Here is a 12307-nt window from a genome sequence, read left to right as displayed (position 1 = left end):
GAACTTTTAATCTATTTAGATGATGACTTTTTCTTTTCAACAGGAAGGAAATCCAAACTTAAAAGTAATGTTATGAATAACTTAGCCTTATGTAAGCAAGAACTTAAGCTGTTTAGGCACTACAGAAGCAGATCACAAAGTCAGAATAAAACAAGGTTCATGAGTTCCATTGCTCACACATGTATCAGGTTTTCTCTATTCTTTTTGAAAATAATTGGACAGCCAGTGTTATTCTCTGTTTAGCACACAAGACAGATCAGCCTTCTTTGGCCTGTGAACCACATTTCTAAATCATCTTTGGCCAAAACCACATATCACATGTGTGATCATATGTGTGAGTCGGGGTTGTTCTAGGAGTGGTTGGTAGGCAGAAGGCAAAAAGACCCTTCAGGGCTCCTCCTTGGGTAATCTAGATGAGATTTAGCTGGACATGCAGGTAAGTGGCAAAGCCACCCAGCATTACTGACTTTGGCAGGTCCTTACAAGGGATTTCATCCCCCTTTTGGGAATTCGAATTACTCAGTTAGAAGTAACCCTGACACAGAAGCTGCCTTTGCCTGCACAGCATCTGAGATACAGGTTGGCCACCCTGGCAATAAATATTTACCTGCTGCAATATCAACAGAAATGGCTTATTGTAAAGTTTAGCACATGCAGCACAAAAACAGATGTTGCCACAGGGATCCCACTGCTCACAGGTTTTCAGAAATTCCTTCCCTTTCCTCCACTCACTCCCTTTTAACACATCAGATCTCACTTTGATGTTTTATTTTTAGAAATTTGGTTGAAGGAGGTGGGAAGCCAGAATGGGCAACATATCATCATCCTGTTATTCACTGACAGAAATTTTTGAGTCATTGACTGAGAGCAATCTTTGAGCTTTTAGATTCACTACATTTTCTAAAGACATTATGATTTTTGCTTTGCTCTAAAAACCATCCAGCATATATCTTTGTTCCAGCTTGCTTTTGTTTGCCTTGACAACTGAGAAGCACCTTTTAAGTTTTTGCTGGAAGAATTAAAAAGGAAAAAAATACACACAGAAAAAGAAGGTAAGATGAAGGTGGGGAGACAAAGGGGCTCTGCGGAACAGGGATCAAGGATAGGGAAAAAAGTTCCTTTGCTTAGGATGTGAGCTGAGTGAGGAGAGCACAAGGACCACATCACACAGCCTAGAGGAACCAGGAAACAAATCACCACTTTAGGCAGATGGTATCACATTCAAGATACTTCTTAATATGCCTGTTTTCTTCCCCAAACACAGTAAATAATCTCTTTTTTCGACAAATTTTCAAAGAAAATCATGTGTCTTGTGTCCTTTGGGTTGGGGCAGATAAGCCAAATAATATCTATGTGCCCATTAAAACAGAAGGATGATGGACTTCCTTTGTCTTGACCATGCCATGAATCACTTCCATGAAGAGCTGCTTGTATACAAAGCAAAGGATAAATGTTTATAAATTAATGCAAACACAGGTCTGTCTGAAAAGGCTTAATGGGAAAGGAGAGAAAACAAAGAAAGCACAAGTGGTCTGAGCATAAGTTTTACAGTGGTGTCTTTACCATTGGTGTCCAGATTTAATAATTCATTCTAAATACACGTTAGAAGTTGAAGAATCCTCATCAAGAAAGTAATCCACTGGGATATACGTTCAGCCATGGTATGCACATTATGGAAGACAAACTTTCAGCCAAAATATCTTTAAAATTCACCTTGTTAAATGAAAAAAAAGTTTGAAAAACTTATTAACAAGCACAGCAGCAGAGCACCAGCTGGCTGGAGAACTGAGTATTAGTAACACAGAAGCATCCTTGAGCCTTCTGTATCAATGGTCTCAACTCAGCCTTCAGGCTAATTTCTAACATGAATCTGCACCAGGCCATCACTTCATGTGGCTGACAAAGACTGACAATATTTTTTTACAGAGGATTTGTACAGCAAAAGAAAGTTCAGCAACACCTGGGGAAGCCACGGCAACGTCTGAATACTGAAATCACCCAAAATAGTAGCTGAAAAATCATTAGGCTCAAGAGCAAGATCAACACACAGAGATTGGAGTAAGGCCTCACACCATACCCTATCAGTGGGTGTGGAAGATGTAGACCTGCCTCTTTCTGGCTCTCCTAAATCCACAATGATGTATCTCAGGCTTGGGTCAGTGAAGCACCATCTTCTAAGTAAATGTAATCACTATACCAGCCCTTTGCAGGAGATAATAGTGTTTCATGAGGGCAGTTTTCTGTCTACCTATTAATATCAGCTCAGATTCAATTTTATGCAACTAGCCTCCCACAATTAGGTTTGCAGCAAGAGATTTATTATAAGGAGTAAAGATAGGATTCTGACTTCTATTTTGGTAGTCTCACTGTGCTTAGCTGTTAATTAAATCTGGGAGCATGTAGGGATAATGACAAGCACACAGACTGATTTAGACACTGCTAAAAGAAGCCACACACTGCCTATGGAAAATACATGACAAGGATATAATACACCAAACACTAGCACAATTGAAGAGGAATGGCTAACAATCTTTTACATTTACTACTGTCCTGTCACAGCTTCAGCTTCATTTCTATGAGTTATTAAGCCTGACCTGAAATATCACCTGACACTGTGCACTGGTGCTGTTTATAAATAATAGAATGGATTGGGTTGGAAGGAAGCTTAAAGATCTTTTAGTTCAACCCCCCTGCCATGGCCAGGGACATCTCCACTAGAGCATGTTGTTCAAAGCCCAATCTGACCTGGCCTTGAACACTTCCAAGGATGGGGCATTCCCAGTTTTCCTGGCCAACCTGTTTAGTGCCTTACCACTTTATGAATAAAGACTTTCCTCCTAATATCTAGTCTAAATCTGCCCACTCTTAGTTTAAAACCATTACCCCTTGTGCTATCACTACCCACCAACATAAAAAGTGACTCACCATCTTTATTTAAGTCGCCTTTCAATACCAGAAGGCAGCAATAAGGTCTCTCTAGAACCTTCTCTTCTCCAGGCTGAAGAACAACAACTCCCTCAGCCATTCTTCACAGAAGAGGTGCTCCAGCCCTCTGAGCATCTTGTGGCCTCCTATGGACCCACTCCAGCAGCTCCGTGTCTTTCTTATGGTGCCCAGACCTGCACACATTATTCCAGGTGGGTTCTCACAAGGGCAGAAGAGGAGAATCCCCTCCCTTCCCCTGCTGGCCATGCTGCTTTGGATGCAGCCCAGGATGTGGTTGGTTTTCTGGGCTGTGAGCACATCCTGGCAGTTCATGTCCAGCTTTTCATCCAGGAGAACTGACAAGTTCTTCATATGGAACCACATCAAAAGCCTTACAGAATTCTGCATAGCTGACATCAGTCAGTCTTCCCTTGTCAACCACTGCAGCCACTCCACCACAGAAAGGCACCAGGGTGGGCAGGCAGGATTTGCTCTTTAGTGAAGCCATGCTGGCCTATCTTGCATTACCCTCCTTGTCTTGCAAGTTTCCATACTGTGTCCAGGAGGACCTGCTCCACAACCTCCCCTCTGTGCACCAGGCACAGAGGGGAGGCTCACTAGTGTTTAGTTTCCTGGGCCTTCCTTTATCCTCTTTTTAAAAATAGGAAAAATGTTTCCCTTTGTACAGTCACAGGGGAGTTTGCCCAACTGCCATGACTTTTCAAGTATCATGGAGAGTGGCTTGACAACCAGATCAGTCAGTTCCCTCAGGACCCTGGCCTGCCTCTCATCAGGCCCCACAGACTTGTGCCTATTCAGTTTCCACAGGTGGTCTCAAACCTGCTCTTCATTTACAGTTGAAAGGACTTCACTTCCCAACTCCCACCTGAGCATGTTACCCAGCTGACACTAATCTCTTACAATTCAAAATGTTGAGAATTCCTTAGGAAAAGAAAGGATTTTCATGCTAGAAGATTGCTTCAAATTTATTTAAGTTTATTTGATCCTAAATATAAACACAGTAATTTCTGTTCTGTGCAATGGGTTAAAAATAAAAATAGAGTGTTATTTCAAGAGGAGATTTTAAAACCATGTAAATTTTTCTCTGCAACTCTCTGCAAGATTCACATCTTTGTTCACTGAGAGGATGTTAGCACTACATTCAACAGTATGCTTGTAGTATATATGCACAGGGAACACCTGTAAAACCTTCAAATAAATTTGCTGGGGGACTAATAATAGACAGGGGAACACAAGACTATTTACCCTGAATCTCATGTGGGTTTTGATTGCTGCTGCCTGTACATTGTTTCTGGAAGCCAAGATAGTATGTTTTATTTAAAGCTAACTCAGTTTATATATATATATGTATATATATATATATATATGTAAACATGTCAAACACACCCCACTTGTACAGGTACATCTCTTCCCTAAGGAATTGCTCCTACAAACTGTGATGCAGACACACCTTCAGTGGTATAAGGCAGAAATTCCCCCAGAGAAATCTGTGGGCTTGCTTACCTTACTGTGCCAGAGAAAGATGAGTAACATGGGGTGAACTAAAAGAAAAAAAATGGAACAAAATCACAACCTAAACCAGAACTTTAGATTAACAAATTTAGGAGGGAGAATATATGTGCTAGTGGAATTGGGGCTGCTGTCTCTGAGAATACTGGTCCTAGCATCTTTCATCTGTCACTAAAAATTAACTTCATAAAAAATGATCTTAGGAGGGTGTGATCACACTGCAGTGCCTGGAGAGCTCTCAAAGGAAGCACATGCTTGACGGTGTGATCACAGCAAAATGACAACGGTGTGATCTAAAAATAAATTGGTTCTCTGCTCTGAAGCTGGTTTCTCCCACAGATGCCCAAACCAGAGCCTCCAATTACTGCTTTAAAGGTTAGGCAGAGAAATAAACAATCTGTGGATGGCACTTGTTTTCTATACATCACATCTGCATGTCAGGAAGGTGAGCTTGTTACTGTGTGAGAAAGCATAAACAAATAATTTGATCATAGGCTATGCATATGAGTAGACACCCACTCAAGTACTTTTATATTAAAGTCCCTTCCCAAATACCTAGCAACCCTTATTATTCATTGTCCACGACAAGACTGGACCACAACAAATCACAGCTCAAATCCAGGAGTGCTGAAAAATGATCCTGTGAAGCTGTATCCAGCAGAGCATCATTCTGAGAGAAATAAGTCCTTTTGACAAGTCCATCATACAGTGGGCATAACTGCAAATGACTGTTCTGAATCCAAGCAATCATCTGTCACTGTCTGGGCTCAGCAGCTGTGCCAGGTACACTGCAGGGCTCACAGCACTTCTACATCATCCTTCCCACAGACCTAAGAGCAAAACAACCGATTTCCTCTGGTGCTCACTGAGCATCAATATGCCACTGGGAAAACACTTCCCCTTCATTCAGCTGATGATGAGCTTGCAATGCTAATTGTGAGGACTGCTGTAATTGCATCCTGTGTTTTCTAGGTGCTGTTATCCTACAAAACAGAGCTCCCATCCTCTTACAAAAAAAAAGCTGTTTGTTTGCTGCGAATTATAAGTCACTAGGTACGTACACGAATGAGTGAATCTCTTATTAACATTTAAGGTCCCCACTGAACAAACAGAAAGCCTTCTGCTGGCCTAAGCTCTACATGTCCTGAGGCACAGAACCGTATTTTGCCTTGTTCACTCTCTATTCAGAAGAAAGAGTCCACAATCAAGATCGGGGTAGTTTCTTTTTTTTTTTTTTGGGTTTCCTATTCAACAGAACAAAAAGACTAAACTTTGCACCTTTGACTCAAAAGGTGCTACCAAGAAAACCAGTTGCAACAACTTAACTGATTTCCAGTTTTCTCAACCCTTTTAGCAAGTCTGGACATGGCCATTCACCTAGATGCCAAAAGACTTTTGGTGCCTAATTTGAGAAGCAATTAATCCCTGAAGCAGCTAGATTAGGTGAGATCTACCTGCTCTCTGCTTTGCCAAGCTGATAAGCAGCTGGATCTGAGAGAGCCCATCCCAAAGCCAAAGGGGTCTGCATCAGAAGTTACTGCACTTACTGAACAGCAACATTTGAGATCATCCATTCCCTAAGTTCTTTACACAGTGATGGCTACTTTCCCTTAAAATTGAGACAATTTTGGTTTTTGCCTAATATTCTTTTAAACATAAATACATACAGAGACCAGCAAACAGAGCTCTACATCCTTGCTTGAAAATCACCTCAAATCACTCATCACATATTTTCTATCAAATACTACATTCAGAATGGATTGTTTACTAGCAACCAGATTTGGAATAGGCAAATGCTACAAATAAACTATCCCAAGCCCAGCATTTCTGGGCTGCCATCAAGCACTTAAACTCATGGAGAAAAATATTTCAAAACCAAACACCTCTAAGGTGTCAGGAGACTTCACACTGTATAAGAACCCAAAAATAGACCCAAAATACAAGTCTCAGTTATCACACTGGACAGAAAAAAAGCACAAAGTTTCCAGAGATAGAAAATTTGCTCTGTTTTAAATTTATTTTTTCATTTTACCAATCAATTAATTTACTGACATGAGCAAATATTAGTTTAAGTTAGTGCCATATCAAAGACACTTGGTGGCTTTATCCACCCTTGTTCCCCATCACAAACAGCTCCCTTTGCTCCCTGTAAGGGTAGAGCATCTGTCCTGGAAGCCCAGAGTGAGGCTGCCCAATACACACATGGCTGTGTAGCACATTGGCCCATCCTCCCACTGCACCTGAGAAAGAATGGCTTTTCATGGCTCCAGAGGCTGGGAATGCTCTGGCATTAAAGTGTGTAGCACATCTCTGGGAAGCCAGGATAAAAAGATGTAAGCTGCAGGCCAGTTTACACTGCAGCGGTTGAAAGGCCTCATAAGCAGAAAGGGTAAACGTCTTTGTGTAGACACTTTCCAAAGTAACAAACAAAGGTGTTTACAAACTCATTTTAAGGTCTCTTCAGGGAGACCTAAAGAAGCACACCCGCCTCCCTAAGCTCCTGTACTAATACTAGCTATTCCTAGTCGTAGGGACTCCATTCAAAGCCAACATTTCCTTCCTCAAAGCTTTGAAACTCAGTTTCAAATCACCTGCTCCACTACTTCCACCTGACCACCCATGCACAAGGAACACCCAGCGCACCAGGCAAACCTACTGCTCTCCCACATCGCTTCCAGACCATTACCTCCGTGCCAGGACAGGTCCCTGCATCCCTGGAGCTGCCACCTCGGCCTGCCTCACCCCTCAGGCTCCCTCAGGGATGAGACCCGGTCCCCTTTCACAGACAGGTCTGGTGTCTCCGGCGGCATGGTCCGGCCGGGCCTCCCTCCCGGCTCCCCTCACGCCGCTGAGGCAGCGCGGGTTGACGCGGGGCCGCGGCCTGCCCTCAGCACCTGCTGGCCCCGAGCAGGAGCGGAGCTCTGCAGGCTGACAGCCGGGGCTACAGGAGCCGTAGCACCCAGGCAGGCTTTGATCCTGCGTGCCACAGCTCCGTTTCTGCCGTCAATAGCCCCGCTGCCTTTGCCTCGCAGCCCGTGCTAAGGGAGCGTGTGTGTGCCCCGGCGGGCTCGCATCCCCGCATGCTGCCACATCCTGGCACATCCCTGGCACATCCTGCCTCATCCTGGCGCATCCTGGCACACCGGCACCGCCCGGGCACCTCCTGCTGCCCCAGCCGCAACGGCAGGAACTGCGCTGCCAGTCCCACCGGGACTAACTGTGTGCCGAAGGTACGCGTGTTCACCAAACTCATGGAGCATCTTCTTCCCTCCCTTCTAAGAAATAAAATTCTGCAGTCATAAGGACTTTGGTCTCTCCTCTACCCTGTACTCTTTTAACTGAAAGGAAAAATGATGGGAAATGAAAAATAGTTTAAAGCACACGAACAGCACTGAAATGACTAATAGAGAATAGATATCCAGGTAGAGGGATCAGGAGGCAGCCCAGAACACAAAGTCAGCTCCTACCTTCTGCATGTGCCTGTGACAGGTGAGCACAAAAGCTGGAGACACTCTGCACTCAAGCTCCAGAACCCACTTTCCAATCGTTCTTGTTGAAACAGTGGCACTCCAGTGCTCTTCTCCCCTGCTTCTGTTTGGTTACTAATCCTTACTGCACAGGAAAAGCAGAGTTGTATTTCATTTAACCCCTTCAGCCTCTCAGTTTCTTCTCAAGAGTTTTCACTTTTGCTTTGGGGAGCTAGTGCCGTAAACATGCACACAGGCACGCATGCCATGGAATTGTTTCTGTAGCTTCTGTAGTCTGTGTGTGAGCACACACATGAGCTCCAAACTGTGCCTAAAGTTGTTGCAGGGGTGGAGCCCTTTGTAACTAGTTTTATTTTAGCTGTAGGCATCATGTCATATCAAAAGAGCGACAGCTATCTACAGATCCCTTCAGTATTCATTTTCAGTAAGTTCTTAACTCTGAAAAAATATTTAACTTCACATTTACTTTAAAACTACAGCCTGAATCACAGTTCACAAATAAGTTTTTGATAAAAGAAACTTTGAACTTAAATACAATTCACAGCTAGATTTGGGTCTAGGCAAAGTTAAGCAGACCCTTAAAAGCTGAAAATAGCAGTAATTTGGATACAGACCTGAATTTAATCAAAGACAATGGCAGCACAGGTTTCTCTATTTTTTCCTCTAACAAAAGCCATGCAATTCAGAAACCCCCTGAAAACTTCTGAGAAGTTTTTCAGAAGAATTAACAACATAAAAACTGTTAAAGGAAAAGGAATCTAGTTGGACGCATTACAAGGAAAAACTTGTGGTTTTAATCATGTGGATACTAGAGAAAACATTGCATAACAATTTATGTGTTGCTGTTGCTTTATTTTGCAAACAGATAAATTTGCCCCCCCATTGATTTTGTCCTCTGCTTAGTATAAAACAAATAAATAATGAAATACGGGGACCACAGATAGAAAAATAGATTCTGGTCCAGCTATTATAACAGCTATCAGCATTTCAACCCTATTTAATATTATGACTGGGATTTCCTAGATTATGAGAACAGCTTTAAAGTTTTGTTTGGGTTGGTATTTTATGTTTTGCCTTCCAGTTTTAGAGTCCTTTTTCATCAGTAGTTCATTTGTAACTATAAGAGAGATAACCTTGCTTTCCAAAGGAAAGATGAAACTTCTACTTTCAGTTGAATCCTCATGTTGAATCATCCATGGAAGACATCAAGATGTGCAATGAAATCTCCAGAACTGGTATCACTACTGTCCTCTTGGCCATGCTGCTGCTTTAGATAGTCAAAAGGGACAATATCCTTGCCAACTGTTGACAAGCCTAGATGTGCACAGCTCCAAATGGAAGTTTCTAGCAGACTCATAAATGCATGAGACACAGAAGCAATTTAATTCCAGGGACACAGCTCTCTTCTCCCTGCTGCTCAATCCCTGTCTAGCAGCTAGCCGTGAAAGGTACACAGTGCTCAATCCTACCATTACTCATCCCACAGGGGACTGAGTTCAAATAAAAGTCACATCTTTTCCACAAGCAAAAGCAATCCTGTACTTTCCTGTCAAAGCTAACTCTGCCACAATAAACAAGGATAAGCCCTAACAGGAAACCCAACACAAAATGGCAACACCTCCACCAAGAAGCAGGGGAACCACAAGATAATGAGAAACACAATATACCCCAGAAGAACATCTAATGGTGGTGCAGGTGTATGGCTACCTATGTTATCCTTGTCAGGAGAAACAAAAATTGGACATGTTAATGCCTAATTGACAATAGAGAAATTATTGTCCTGCCTCGTTAGATTCAAATTTTCCTTTAAGAAAAATACATTTGGGCCAAGTTGTGATCCCTCCTTTAGCATCAGAGAGTGGTTACATGAGCACGTGAGCACTTTTTCCACCTGTACTCTCAATTAGCCACTGGCTAATACTGTGCTGCTAGGTGTCACCTTATATCCTAACGCTTCATGATATTTGGTCAAACCAACACCTGAAGCCTTGATTTTCTATGAATAAACCAAACTTTCAGATCAGTATAAAGCTTTTAGCCCATTGGTAAGAAAAAGCTGGAAATCCAATCCCAAAGATTCAAAAACTAGAAGGCAAACCACCCCCCCCTGCCCCCCCAACTTCAGATGAATTTATAAATACTCAATAATTAAAATGCCTCTCATAGCAGTGGGACCCTCAATTAATGCTTCTTTTTTAAACACCAAGTTTAATAATGTTCTTGTAGTTCTTGTGTTCTTGTTGATAAGCTACAAGGGAGTACAGAGACAGGGAAAATATGACTGCTCACGTTGGAATCTAGCCAGAATACATCCAAAAAACAGCTGTGCCTACTGCATTAAAGCAGATACTGTGTAAACACATCTGCATTAATTTTAACCCCATACAGACTTAATAGATGAGCTCCTGAGATGCTGAAATAAAAAAAAAGAACTGAGCAGACTTTTACCACAACTAAGCAACAGGAAACATCACTTAAATTTATTTTATTTAAAAAAAGGAAAGAATAATCTGCTCATGCTTCCTGGTTCCAGCAGCGATGTGACAAAATCAGAAGCTGTTAGTGTAGGATTTGAGCTGTTAGAGTAGGATTGAGGCCACTGCTTACCTAGAAAAAGGCAATGCAAATATGAAGTAAACCTTTGCCCTGTGGTTTCACAGAAAGTTTTGCATATGTACCTTTCCTCTGGGAGAAAGGACATGATCCTTGTGTTGAAATTATTTTCACCACTTATCTTTTAGTGAAAACAAGATAATCCACTGATTCAAGACCATTGTCATCTCTTGGTAAGACACTGCTGGGGCACTGTGGAATGAACACAGAAGGACCACAGGCGTTTGCCTCTTGCCACCAGGTCTATCCATGGCTAGGTGGGCATCTGGGTGTCCCAGATGAGGTCAAGAAGAAACAGTTGAGATGAATGCACAGTGAATAGATACTGCTGAGCACAGTATCCCTTCTAGCTTGATCACTGCAGTGCTTTTGTCAAGGAGCAACCTACCAGGAGCATTGGGATTTCAACAGTTACATGGCCAGAGGTCAGCAGTAAGGCTTCTGCTTTCTCTTTTGTTATACTTTTCATGGGAATAAACTACCAGGATTCCTCCAGGATTCCTTATTGCTAGAGGCTGTGTCCAAAGACTGTCTAAAGGCCTGCATGTTTACTGGACAGGGTTCCAGTCTAACTAGTTATGGCTAACACAGCACCATAGCACTTAGCTGGTCACCAGATGCCCACCATGGTGCCCTATCACTCCTCATCCTCAACACAACAGAGAGAGAAAAACTGGTGGAAAAACTTGTCAAACATGATAAATACAGGAAGATTACTCACTGGTTGCTGTCATGGGCAAAACAGACTTGACTTCAGAGAAATTATTTACTGAGAAATAAAACCAAAGCACCCTGCTTCTTCCTCAGGGGGTACTTAATACCTAACTCTTCTACCTCCTGTCCTCTCCTGCTGAGCAGCAACCAAAAAATTCAGGTAATACTCACAAAGCCTCCAGAAGAGAAGCTTGGGCATGCATGCAAGGAAAAGAAGAATCTGTGTTCAGCTTGGTTTCAGAATTTGAACCTCCCAGGAGCGGCTGCGATCAGGAAACCATGGCATAGTCACACTACAAACTGGTGTTATTGATTGCTCACTTTGCCATTTAGCCAAAGAGCAAGGATCTGGGGTGTTGTGATTATGCTGGGTCACATTGATAAAAAAATGGGATGCGTATCTTGCTTTGCTTTCAGTTTCTTAGATAAGAGCAATGGCCTAATCAAGGGAAATGGACAGCCATTACATTTAGCCTACTACTTGCATTTTAGCCAGAGGATATGCTGAAATATTTCCAAGCACAGGATAATACTGAACAGTAATCTTACATCCTAGGCAAGTGTGTTGATGGCTGAAGGAGAAGGTAAAGAAATAAGGGCCTCTGGGAAGTCAAATCAAGTCCACTGCTACTGGGGACATTATAGCATGTCTCTCTTTCCATCAGTTGCACAAGGGTCTGAAAATTGCAGGCTTCAGCTTACTCTGAAAACAGTAAGACTTTTGACATACTGATTTTTTAACTTATGATTTTTAAGGAAATGACAGTAAAGTAAGTTTTGATTTAACCTAAACTGAGCTTTTTCCAAACTTGAATAGTGCACCAGTAACTGAATTCTTCCCAGACTCTTAACTTTGAAAGATAGGCATGTCATTTAGCCCTCTGAATGACAGCTTCTCAGTATACAGAACGAATCCTGTCAACCTTTCAGGAAAAGCAGCTCAATTCCATGTTCAGGAGACATTACAAAGTCCTTAGAGGATGGCTGGAAATTGTATTACACACCGATGGGCTCTGCTGTACAAGTTAACTGCACCA

At 42.4% G+C, this 12307-nt stretch overlaps 1 protein-coding gene across 17 annotated transcripts in view; it reads right to left on the bottom strand.

The window, feature by feature from the left end:
* The window catches only part of PAPLN (papilin, proteoglycan like sulfated glycoprotein), a 54546-nt gene extending 42964 nt beyond the window's left edge, over positions 1–11582 (bottom strand). For 5 of the 17 annotated variants that reach the window (XM_074542920.1, XM_074542921.1, XM_074542935.1 and 2 more), the window contains exons 1-2: positions 11442–11581; positions 4450–4487 (exon numbers count right to left, since the gene is read on the bottom strand). In XM_074542920.1, the coding sequence (XP_074399021.1) occupies positions 4450–4487; positions 11442–11469 (66 nt within the window). In that variant the 5' untranslated portion in view covers positions 11470–11581. Of the gene's footprint in view, positions 1–2925; positions 3120–4449; positions 4488–7922; positions 8268–8557; positions 8709–11441 lie in introns of those variants that run through there. The other 12 variants (XM_074542927.1, XM_074542931.1, XR_012580826.1 and 9 more) reach the window with 9 other exon arrangements.
* Positions 11583–12307: the final 725 nt, after the last annotated feature.

Source organism: Zonotrichia albicollis, chromosome 6 (genome assembly GCF_047830755.1).
Source record: "Zonotrichia albicollis isolate bZonAlb1 chromosome 6, bZonAlb1.hap1, whole genome shotgun sequence".
Classification (NCBI taxonomy): Eukaryota; Metazoa; Chordata; class Aves; order Passeriformes; family Passerellidae; genus Zonotrichia; species Zonotrichia albicollis.
The sequence above is the reverse complement of the archived record's forward strand: the minus strand, read 5'-3'. Positions and strand labels throughout refer to the sequence as shown.